The sequence below is a fragment of the Crocuta crocuta genome, unplaced genomic scaffold, assembly GCF_008692635.1.
Source record: "Crocuta crocuta isolate KB4526 unplaced genomic scaffold, BGI_CrCroc_1.0 scaffold131, whole genome shotgun sequence".
In the NCBI taxonomy this organism is placed as follows: domain Eukaryota; kingdom Metazoa; phylum Chordata; class Mammalia; order Carnivora; family Hyaenidae; genus Crocuta; species Crocuta crocuta.
Window position 1 is genome coordinate 7,113,775 of NW_027528977.1, and position 12,205 is coordinate 7,125,979.

Sequence of the window (12,205 nt, forward strand, 5' to 3'; positions counted from 1 at the left end):
TTTCCTTTATAGCAAGTTTGTTTGGCATAGAATATGGGAAATGGAATATTTGCAAAAATATATGATATGCAAGTTTTCACAAAAAAATAAGAGAAAACCCCCACAAATGATAGAAATAAATGGAACACAAACTCCTAAACTGCTAAGTCATAAGATTGGGGGGGAGAAAACAAATAAAATAGTATCACTGTTAAGATATATGTAGTCCAAATCCTCTTAACAATGATGCAGGCTATTGTCATACCCACATGTAAAAAAATAATAATGAAATGAAAAAGTTGAATCTACGAAGTGTCAGTGATTCAAACCAAGACAATTTAACAGATAACTGGCAACACTGGGCTTTGAACCCAAGTCTATGTATTGCACAAAAGTCATGAACTTTCTGTCATAGCTGTGATTTCCAAATATTTTTATCACAAAATTCTATTGATAAAATAAATTCTGATAATGCACCATAAGTATTTATGAATGTTATCTATAAATTATAAACATGCATCATTTATAGGCTTAAAAAATAAAACGAAAATGTGTATAAAGCATATCAAAGGAATCTCTTCATAAAGAGCACTTTGGTATAGTACTGTACTTCTCTAAGAGATTGACCTTAGGTAGGGAGTGGAAATTGTCAAATGATTTAAAAGAACACTGCGGTATTCTAAGTGAGAGTATTAAAATCAAAAATACATATTGTTATAGACAATGAATGAAAAAATAATGAGAATAATTAGCAAGGAAATAGAGACGGATATTAGAAAAAATTAATGTTCAAAAATTTCATGTCAGAGAAAATTAAAAAAACATGAAAACCAGATCGGTTTGAATAATCACTGTATTATACCCCAATCTGGTCATGAGTTTCACCTGACCCAGGGCTAGCCCTAGTAATAACTATGCTTGCAAAAATTATTTGAAAAGCTTTCATCTCTAATATTCTGAAAGGCTAAATTTTTATTTAAAAATCTGCCTTTCTATACCTCTAAAATATACTGGGACCTTCTGTGCATCTTTCCTCATGTCTCAGGTGTGGACATATTCTGTAGCTTGACAGCTCGAGTTTTGCCTCCTAGGCTGAATCTCTGCTTGTCATTTTCTCTTTCTTAGCTCTCCTGTCTTTCCTTCCTTTACTCCTTATTCCCCTTCTTTCCTTCTCTTTCCATCACTTCTCTTCATTACTCTGATTCTATTATCTGTGAAACAGATATACTGAGTAATATTTATTATGTGCTATATTTTAATAGTTGGTTATGTGTTTCATGTTTTTATAGAAGATTGAAGAACACTTTATATTTGTATCTAAACTGTATTAAACTAGTGTTGCTTATATGTTATTCTCCATACTTCGGTAAGTAGGCTTCGACACTTCAGATAATTCTACCCTCAGAGATAAATAACAAGGAAAGAATGCACACAAAATCTGAAAGTAAATAATACCATGGGATCAAATATTTCTGGATCTTCCCAACACTGGGCCAAATATTATTTAACAACAAAATGGTTCATATGAAGGTGGGGACACTTCCCTGGCAATACCTTTCAGTACAGCATACTGTCAAAGAGAAGAGATCAAAAGAGAGGTTTCCAACTGACTGTCAGATATATAATGAAAATTCTACAAAGAGAGAGAAGGATAACTGAAATGGTTTCTTGCCTGAAATCAAAGGTGCTTATAGAGCATGCTTATTTTCACTAGCTCATTTATATTATCTAGAAGAATAAAGAGTAAGCTTTAAAATTAGTAAATCTGAGAGTCAAGTAAATGTACAGCATTATGACTGAGAGTGGACTCTGGGGTTCAAAATCTTCTCTGCTGAGGCCTTGAATAATTCACTTAGACTCTCTATGCCACAGTCTGTAAAATAATGGCTAATAATAGCACCTACCTTTTAGAATTGTTATAAAGATTAAATAAGTTAATATGTCTAATACATCTAAAGCATTGATCATTGTTCAAGTTCTGTCCAAGTGTTCACTGCGGTTATATGAAACCGTGCAAATTGTCTAAACTGTCAGAGGAGAAGATGCAGGAATATTTTTTTAAATAACTGACATAGTATATATGAATTATAAGCAATTTGTACAATGGCTAAAACTTTATTTCATAGTTATTTATTGCTAGCAAAGATATAAAAGGTAACAGAATGGAATATGTCGCTAAAGGGGATGAGAAGAAAAGGGAAGAAAAGCCAGACTTGCTCTATGTTTCTCCTTCCATTCTTTTTCCATTATAAAATATATAGAGATGTAGATATCTTTTTAAATCTCTTTAATATTTATATAATTTTTATATGGCTCCATAATGGGCAGTTTGGGGAACAGAGGAAAAAGAAAGATGATAGTCATCATAATCTTATCACCCAAAGACAGTCATTGGTAACATCTTGTCTCTCTTCTCCCAGTCCTTCTATGCAAAACCTCAGTTTTTTCCACATTCAATTTCTATTATGTGCTCTCTGAATCTCACCTGGTCTCCTTAAGTTTTTATCCCCAAACATGTCAGAGAGGATCTAGGCTTGATTTTTAAGGACTGAAATATCATATCTTCCAAAAGTGCCCTGGCTAATTTATTAATATTTTCATGGTTGATTTCTACAGTTAATAGTCAAAACTGAACGAGAAATTATCTTTGCAAATAATAATAATTTTTGCAAGTAATTCTTAAAATATCATATTCTAAATAAATATATTTATTCTTAAGAATTTCTTCTCCTAGCTTTTCTTTATTTTCTTTGCAATAAAACTACCAGTTAAGCTATGTGTTTTTGACTAATAAATTTTACAGCAGGCAACCATAAACATCAAAGGGAATAGACCCATATGACATCCAGGACCTGTTAAGACATGAAGCGCATGAAGATAGTTTCCCATCTTATGGCTCTAAATGACAGAATACTGAGAGAAGAACTCGCCTTCTCAGATTGGACAACGATCTAAAGTGGTTGGTATTTTAAAATGGAAAGGAGCATTTAAAAATCCTTAAAATAGAAGGAAAAAAGCTATGTATATTTAGACATAAATATTGACTTGATTTTAATTAAACATTATTTTTCTTACATAGTTGGTGAAATTATATGTCCTCAAACTATCTCCGTTTGGATATCAAGTAATAATTTATTATCCACATTTAGAAAAGATTAAAATAAATTACCAAAGAGAATATTTCATAATAAAACCAAATGGTCTGTTTAGATCCTAAAACAGGTGTCATGTGACCACATGTAGTATGTGCAGCAATTAAAACACATTAAAAATATTTTAAAACATACCTTTGCCAGCTTTATTTCAACTGAATATAAGTATGCCTTTTGGAATGCATCACAACAGAGTCTATATAAAACTGATTCCGCAACAAAAAATAATACAGGCAGATGATCATAATCAAAGGAAGCATGGTCCAGGGAGGCATAAAGCATATTTAAAGCTTCTGAAATATTAAAAGGTAGAAACATCATCATTCATAAAGCATGCTGTTTGTCTGCATGCTACAATTAAGTCTTACAATTAACTATTTGCTGTTGCCAAAACCAGATTGTGATTCTAAAATATTTACAAATTCTTTGACACCCCTCGCATCAAGAGGTGAAGTCTACACCCCTTTCCCCTTTTCACCCCTTTTATTTCATCTATTGAACCTGAGTAGGTCTGTGACTGCTTCAACCAATAGAACGCAGCAGCATGGCTTCCAAATCGAGATCAGAAAAGGCAATACAGCTGCCACTCCAATCTCTTTTTCAAGATGCTAGCTTTTGAACCCTAAGCAGCCATGTAGGAAGTCTTAATCACTCACAAGTCATTAAGCTGGAGAAACTACAGAGATAGAGATAGAAGAGGGACAGAGAAATGCCCAAGGAGCTCCAGCTGTTCAAGCCAACACAAAATAGATCACCAGGACACACAAATAATGGTGGGGAAATGGGACAGAACTAGATAACAAAAGATAGTGCTAAAGATAAGTACTATAAAGAGTGAAAAACTAGGAAATCGAAGCAGAGGAAATAGGACCCAGGGGAGGTGAATGAGGAAGAATATACAGCTAAGGCCCCAGAGAAAATTACGCCTCAAGTTATTACAAAGATTTTGAAGAGGTGTCATGATATCTGAAAAGAACAGTAAATGCAGGGACTTGAATAAGAAAAAGCCCTGACATATCCAAGGAATAAGAAGGAGAACAGTACAGCTGGAGCTGTAGGGAAGGCAGCCAGGAGCCAGATCATAACAAACCTTGTAGTTGGGGGCTTATTTTAAGTGTAATCAAAAGGCATTAGAAATGATTTAAGCTTTAGAATGGTCACTGCTGCATTGAGGGTGGATGGACTATAGAATGCGGAACAGCAATGGAGGGTTTTCAGTTGTGGAGCTGGTAAGAGGAATTCATACTTAGGGTTTTTATCTGGAGTTCAATATCTTGATGAGTGAAAAAGCTTTTGACTGTGTGTAATAGGGAATATAAAGAAGTGTCTTCAAAATATGCTTGTTATTTCCCAAGATCATAGTTGGAAAGACTGTAGGGCTGACTCATCTAACTGCCCGGGGTATGCATGTTCTTTTATCTTCTAGTGTCTCTGATATACATGCTGACTGCGATGACCACACAAGCTCCATGCACTTTTTTTTCTTACCAACTCATTTAGAGGGGAATCAAAAGGTATAAGAAGGGAAGAGGTGCTTTCTCCTTAGGCATATTTTTTTCAAAAGCAGTTCAAACAAAGTCCTCCAAAGAGACCTATTTTTATATCTATGGGCAGGATCAGGTCATGTGACCATCCCTAATCAGATCATCTAATCACTGGGAAGTAAAAGGGAATGGTCATGATTAGTTTAGAACAACCATGACCTCCCTCTGATGCTCAGGCTGGGAAGGATCTAGTCTTCTGAATCACGTGACTGAAGGATACCTGAACAAAACAGGTTTAATGGACAAAGAAAAGTAAGTAGCTTCTGGTTGGTGATAAACCAGGGTTGTTTACTTCAATATCATTTAAACATTTACTAGAGGTCAAGGTATGGATAGCACTGTCATGAAGTGCCATATAGATAGGTTAAACACAGAATTGTTCTTACTCTTCCTGTTGCTTGAAAGGTCCTGGATAGCACTACAAAACCCAATTTACATAGGGAAATACTCTCTGACCTCATATGGTTAACATTCTAAAACTCATTTTGAAAGGCATACACATAAAATTTAGGATAACAATAGGAGGAATTTTACCTCCTTAAAAATAATGTTTTTTAATTTCTTTTTTAGATTGGTTGGATTGGTTAGGATGTTTTGTAAGGAGACATATAAATGAGAAGTGATAAATGAAAAGGTAATGAGTAAAATAGCTGTTTAAAATAGGTGTAAAACAAATGACCATTTGGTTAACATTTTATGAGTAAGAACTATAAAATGCCAAAACAAGTTTCTCTAAGGTATAGTGCCTATTGTAATTGAAAATCACTAAATGACATTTTATGTTACTTTTTAATTAGTTACTAATTTAAAAAAAAGTAATGAAGACTGTGCTGAACAAAAGTTTTTAAAACAATCTTGTGATTAAAAAGTTGAACAGTCAAATTCATGAATTCAAAATTACAAAAGGAGCTTTTCTAATGAAACATTACCAGATATTTTGATAGAGAAAGGCAAATTTTCCTTGGCTCCTGCATAGTTTTTAAATATTAAGGTTCACAAATTATGCCTTCTCTGCTAATCTAGAAAACACTCAAGGAAACTAAAAAGAGCTTAGTTAAAGCACATACCATCTTGGATTTCTCCTTTGCATTGAGCCAGATATATTACTTCCATCCATGCAGTAGGAAGATGAACATGCTTCCCAGAGCCCAAGGTTTTGAGACCCAATTTTCTCTGTTATGGGAAAGCATAAAAAAGGCAAACCAAAATGTACAGCTTCTTACAAATGTATTTATTTGTTTATTTATCTAATTATATTCTGAAAGTCACTCTATGAGGCTATGCTCTACAGCCAGAGATGTACAAAACTTGTTTTTTGCTTTTCTTATTTGTATTTTTGACATTTTCTGTAAATTGCATTAGTGATAAAATGTAAGGAATGTTTGCTAATATTCTGAGGTATATCATTAATTTGCTAGAAATAATTCTCATTCTTTACTTCTAAGGATTACTTCTATCTCATTTCCCCACTGAGAGAAAGCATCTCTGATTCTAGAAGGAAAAGTATATTGAATAAATGTGATTTGACAGAAAGTAGTTTGAAGCCAGTTTGCAGGAAAACTCTGGCTACTTCACTGTGAATGGACTGAGATTAGTGAACATAAGATAGATACCAAGATTACCAGCCTTTTCTTAATAGGCCCACTTCTAGAGCTACCCCAGGGGGCAGTTGGCCAATTGGAGAGAAGCTCACAGATGAATTACCTGCTAGCACCTCTCAGAATGAAATGTATTATTTTTCTATTCACATTTTTTTTAAATTTTAAAATATATGAGCAACAGTGAACTGAAAGACTAGGAAATAACCACCACCACAACAACAAAAAAGATGGCTTAATTTATGCTTCAGTTTTATACAACTTTTATTTTATGATTTTTTTGTATTAAAGCAAAATCATATGTATATTAGTTCTTCTCCAAACAAATTGGATCTAATGTAAGAAAAGCAAAACAAAGACTTATTTCACTTTTTGTTCTGTTTTGATATGTGTTTGAAAATCTGGAAATTAATGGCATACTCTTAAAGAATGTTTTTTCTACAAGTTAGGTGAATAGTTCGTTACAGAGAAAGAACAGAGTATTCCATGTATGTACAGTGAAGGTTTAGGAAATCTTCCTTTCTTCTTTAGGACATATCATATCTCAGTCAACCTTTTTATAGGAAAAAGTGGAATATTCATAATTAAAAATCTATTTACCTGCCTTTCATATTTTGTGGTTAGCCCTTGGTCAAGTGTCAACAGCTATATTTCTCAATAACTTATGGAGAGTCTCCACCTAAAAATCCATTTGACTATAAGCTTTACTTTACTTTGCATTAGTGTCTTTAACTATGCTTACTTAAAATTTTAAAAAAGCATTTCTTATTTTTCTTTTCAATATTTTGGAACATGTAACCACCCACCAACTAGAATAGAAAGTCCATCTATTAAGTAATCAAATAGCATACTATTACCTTACATCTGAGAATATTTTTTCTAGCTAGGTCCAGCAATTCTTCCTTCTCCTTTGGATTTTTTGTTTGATTGAATCTCAAGATGAATTCTTCTGTGATTGAAAATGATGGCCTAAACCAAACAAATCAATAATTAGAGTTAACAGTTCCAAATTTTAATTAATCAACTTCCAGGAACTAAGTGTAACGCTTTTCTTTTTAAAAAAGTACTTTACCTTAATAAAAATGTTTCATACACACACACACTCACAGAAATCAGTAAAATAAGAAGATGTGTACAGACCTCCTAGATTGATCTAATCATGCTCTTAGACTGAGAAACATAATTCTCATAAAGTCAAAGAATTTTGTAGCCTCTGAAAAAAAAGCTTCTGAAATGGCTGCCAGAAGTCTTATTGGTATATGCCTTCCTTATAGGTAAAACTCAGCACAACTCCAGTTGTGTTGAAGACTAATTTATCTCCTCACATATATCAGTGTAGGTTCAATTTAAGCTAAACCTTTATTCCCTCCATGCAAGTGGAATCGGTCCAATTGTGGCTGCAGTAAAATGAGCAAGAGAGGAAAGATGTATGTGGTAAGGTCAGAGAGGTGACAAGTAGCCAGATTAACTCTGGATGAGATGGGAAGTTATTGCAGGGTTTTGATTAGAGGAGTGGCATGATTTAACTTAAGTTTTAATAGGATCATTCCAATGTCATATTCAGAGCTGGAGTGTGGAAAGGTGGGAGGTAGCAAGGGAGGAGGCACATGCATACTTAGGTAAGAGATAACAGTGGCTTAGATCGAGATTATAGCAATGTCAGTAAAGAGAAAAGTTTGGATAATGGGTATATTTTGACAGTTAGTTGCAGCAAGACTGCCTAAAGAATTAGAAATTGGGCATGAGAGAAAAAAGGGAATCATGATTGAACCAAGTAACTGGAAGGATGGAATTGCAATTTTCTGAGATGGGGAAGATTGCTGGAGAAGCAGATTTGGGGTGAGGATACAGAATAAGTTCAATACTAGACATGTTATGTTTGAGATGACCATAGCCACCCTAGTGGAGACATAGAAAAGGCAATCAGATATAGGAGTTCAAATTTCAGGGGAAAAGTTCAGTCTAGATACATAAATTTTGGAGTCATTACTGAGGCATTAAATACACATATGGTATTTAAAACCTTACAAGTAGAGAGGCGCCTGGGTGGCTCAGTAGGTTGGGCGTCCGACTTTGGCTCAGGTCATGATCTCATTGTTTGTGGGTTCGAGTCCTGCGTCGTGCTCTGTACTGACAGCTAGCTCAGAGCCTGGAGCCTGTTTTGGATTCTGTGTCACCCTCTCTCTCTGACCCTCCCCTGCTCATGCTGTCTCTCTCTCTCAGAAATAAATAAGACATTTAAAAATATTTTTTAATGAAATAAATAAATAAAAATAAAATCTTGCAAGTGGAAAGGAACCCCTGGAGAAGTGCATAGAGTGTAGATGAGCATTTCAAAGAGAAGTGAGAAAAATAAGTGGAGGGTGTATGCAAAAGAGTGAGAATGAGTATAATGATATACCACAGGATTTAAGATGAGCATGGGATCAAAAGTGACATCAGAGGAATGGTGAATGGGTAGTAGAATCAATGAGTCCTTTATTTGTGTGATCAAATAACTGTTGGAGTCATGCTATTAGAAGGAGTGGTCCAGGGGCGCCTGGGTGGCTCAGTCGGTTGAGCGTCCAAATTCAGCTCAGGTCATGATCTCACCTCTCATGGGTTCAAGCCTCACATCGGGCTCTGTGCTGACAGCTCAGAGTCTGGAACCTGCTTCGGATTCTGCATCTCCCTCTCTCTCTGCCCCTTCCCTACTCGCAGTCTATTTCTCTCTCAAAAATGAATAAAATTAAAGAAAAATAGAAGGAGTGGTCCAGAAGAATAAAACATTTCTTAACAACTTACTATGTTCAGAATTTCGTGAAATAGTTGCTTTGTGGATATAAGGAAAAAATACATGAATAAAAATCAGATTTTGCTCCTGAATAAGTCATAGGCCTTTTGAGGAGCAGACGTATGTAAAAATAATGACAGTGCTTTATGATCACTGGATGAGCAGAGGTAATGGCATGGTGTCCTGTAAACTGGAACCGAATATAGATATCCCAGTGAGGAACAATTAATGAAATAACCAACTCTTTAACTGCCCTCCTAAAATGGGCATTTATTTAGTCACTCATTCAGTGGGCATTTAGTGACCATCCCCCGATAGTCTTGGAAGTGGAGATACAACGACAGAATAAAAAACCCTGCCCTCCTGGAGCTTACAGTAAAATAGAGGAAGAGTTCGGGTGTTAGCACTCACAAACTCTGCTAGCATTGGGCATTTTGAAATGAGTACTTCCATTTTTGATTTTGTGTTCTCTATTTCACTCTCCACCTTGGAGACATCTGCTTAGAGAGATATGGTGAAGGTGGACTGAGAACTTTCTGGATAGTCATCTGGGATGACATATCTTTGATCCACATGAAGAGTTCAAAATAGCTTTAATCTTCACGCCCGTACTCATTGCTATGGGAATTAGAAGAAGGTTGCCCCTTTACGCAGTTAATGTTTTATAAACTTCATTAGAAATTATATTTTTAAAATATTAACATAAAAGTGCTTTTATAACAAACCAAACATGAAAGGACACATGTGAAAAAGTTCACAGGCTTAGACTCCCTACACTACTGCTTCCAGTTGTACCCATCAGAAATAGCCAAGATCAATGGGTTAGTGTATATCCTTACATACCTTTCTCAGTGCTCACAAACATAGACAGACCTATAAATAACTATATATAAATAAATGGAACCATATATATAACACTGTAGCATTCTTTCTTCATTAAATTTATCAGACATTCCTCAAGTTCAACTGACACTAACATGCGGTAATATGGATATACACAACACATGCAACAATTCTTTTATTGACTGACATCTCCCATTACTTCCTGTATAATTTTGCCCACCCAAACTCATTCGGTAATTTTATATTTTTTTTACAAATAGTTTATTGTCAAGTTGGTTTCCTGATTCTGTAATTTTAAAAAATCCTTGTACATGGCCTGATATTTAACAGGTATACACTATTCTAATTTATCAACCCCCATACTATATGTGAGTGATGAATCACTGGGTTCTACTCTTAAAACCAACACTATCCTGGGGCGCCTGGGTGGCTTAGTTGGTTAAGCGTCCGACTTTCGCTTGGGTCATGATCTAGCGGTTCGTGGGTTCGAGCCCCGCGTCGGGCTCTGTGCTGACTGCCAGCTCAGAGCCTGGAGCCTGTTTCGGTATGTGACTCCCTCTCTCTCTGACCCTCCCCTACTCACGCTGTCTCTCTCTCTCTCCTAGAAATAAATAAAACATTTAAAAAAAACAACAACACTATCCTACTTACTGTATGTTAACAACTGAAATTTAAGTAAATAAATTAAAAAAGAGTAAACATAGGCATTTGAAAAGAAAATATGCTTTAGCTTTGTACACTCCAATTTCTTCCCACATTCTAATTTCTTCAAAGACAAATGTAATCTACTGTAAGTATATAAGTGCGGTCCTACGGAAAAGAAAGTAAGTAAAGATTATCATTCTGATTTCATATATATACAAAATATATTTGGCATGAATACTTTACCTAAACTATTTATGTTACCTGTGAATTCAGAATTATTTTAGCTGACAACTCATTTGTTTAAGGGAAGTCTCCTACGTACAAAGTATTTTGCTATATACAATGAAGGCTAGAAGAAGAATCAGATTTGGCCACAGAAAGTTCCCAATGTGGGAAGAAAGTAAGATGAAAAAAAGATGTACTAAATAAAAAAAAAATAAAAAAAAAAGAGTGATGCCTGGGTGGCTCCAACTTTGGTTGGTTAAGCATCCAACTTTGACTCAGGTCTTGATCTCACAGTTTGTGACTTCAAGACCCGTGTCATGACACAGCCTGCTTCAGATCCTCTGTCCCTGCCCCCCCCTCCACCCCTCCCCTGCTTGTGCTTTCTCTCTCTCAAAAATAAACATTAAAAAAATGAAATGAAACCCTGTGAGTGTTTAAAAGTAGAAATCATGATTCCAACAGTTCCTAGTCCTATAATCTTTGTTTAATCACTTAATTTGTGTGAACTATCATTTTTCATCTGTGGAAATGAGGACAAAATCTTGTAGAATTTTGAAAAGTATCAGCACAGTCTGGTTCACAGTATATATCAAGTGCCGGATAACTGTTAGTTACAAGCATTACTGTTTTTGATTAAAGATTCAGAAAAAGCTTCTTTGAAGAAATGGCACGTAAGCTGTAACTTGAATACAAAGAAATTGGAATGTGACAGAATAACAGTTGTCCTTTCAAAATTCTTTATCTGACTTTTCCTTGGCACATGATCACCTAGCTATTCTATATTTCCCAGTCTTTCTGGCAGCTAGATATGGGCACATGGCCAAGCTAAGGGGATGTGAGCAAATGTAATATATGCAAATTTCAGGTCACCTCTAAGTTAAAGGCACATCATCTTCTCTAGAATTATACTCTTTTTTTTTCCCCCTTCAGTGGACTGGAACACAAATATAGCGCTGAATCAGCTTTGATTAGGCAGATGAGTATAACACTCTGAGATAACGAGGGTCCTAGGCTCTCTCACCAAAATCAGAGCTGTCCTGTCAGCCTAGACCCACTGACTTCTTATGTCAGATAAATACATTTCTGCTTTACATAAGCCACTGAAATTAGTGGACTTTCTATGATTGTTTCAAATTTACCCCTAACTATTGTAAATAGGAACAAAAAGAAAAAAAAAAAAGAATTTTAACCCAGCATAGACAGAATGTTTAAAATCAAGATAAGAAATGAAGATGGAAATTCTGAGTTGAGGACAAACACAATCGGCATTGAGTGGCAGTCTGTGGCAGAGATTTATAGCTGCCTACATTGGTGTCTGTTCTTCTCATTTTCTTATAAACAAGATTCTTTTTTGTAGTTAGGTATGCCTGAATGTCTATGTTTCAGCCAGTAAAATGTAAGTAACATTCAGATAGTAGTTCTGGAAAGTTTACTAAAAAGGGGGAA

The 12,205-nt window shown here is 35.1% G+C and overlaps 1 protein-coding gene across 3 annotated transcripts in view; it reads right to left on the reverse strand.

Annotated features, from left to right (window-relative positions):
• TMEM232 (transmembrane protein 232) overlaps positions 1-12,205 on the reverse strand; it is a 201,265-nt gene that overhangs the window by 159,525 nt on the left and 29,535 nt on the right. For 2 of the 3 annotated variants that reach the window (XM_077757166.1, XM_077757167.1), the window contains exons 4-6: positions 7,131-7,242; positions 5,743-5,848; positions 3,267-3,424 (exon numbers count right to left, since the gene is read on the reverse strand). In XM_077757166.1, coding sequence (XP_077613292.1) covers positions 3,267-3,424; positions 5,743-5,848; positions 7,131-7,242 — 376 coding nt within the window. The remainder of the gene's footprint in view (positions 1-3,266; positions 3,425-5,742; positions 5,849-7,130; positions 7,243-12,205) is intronic. The other variant, XM_077757168.1, reaches the window with a different exon arrangement.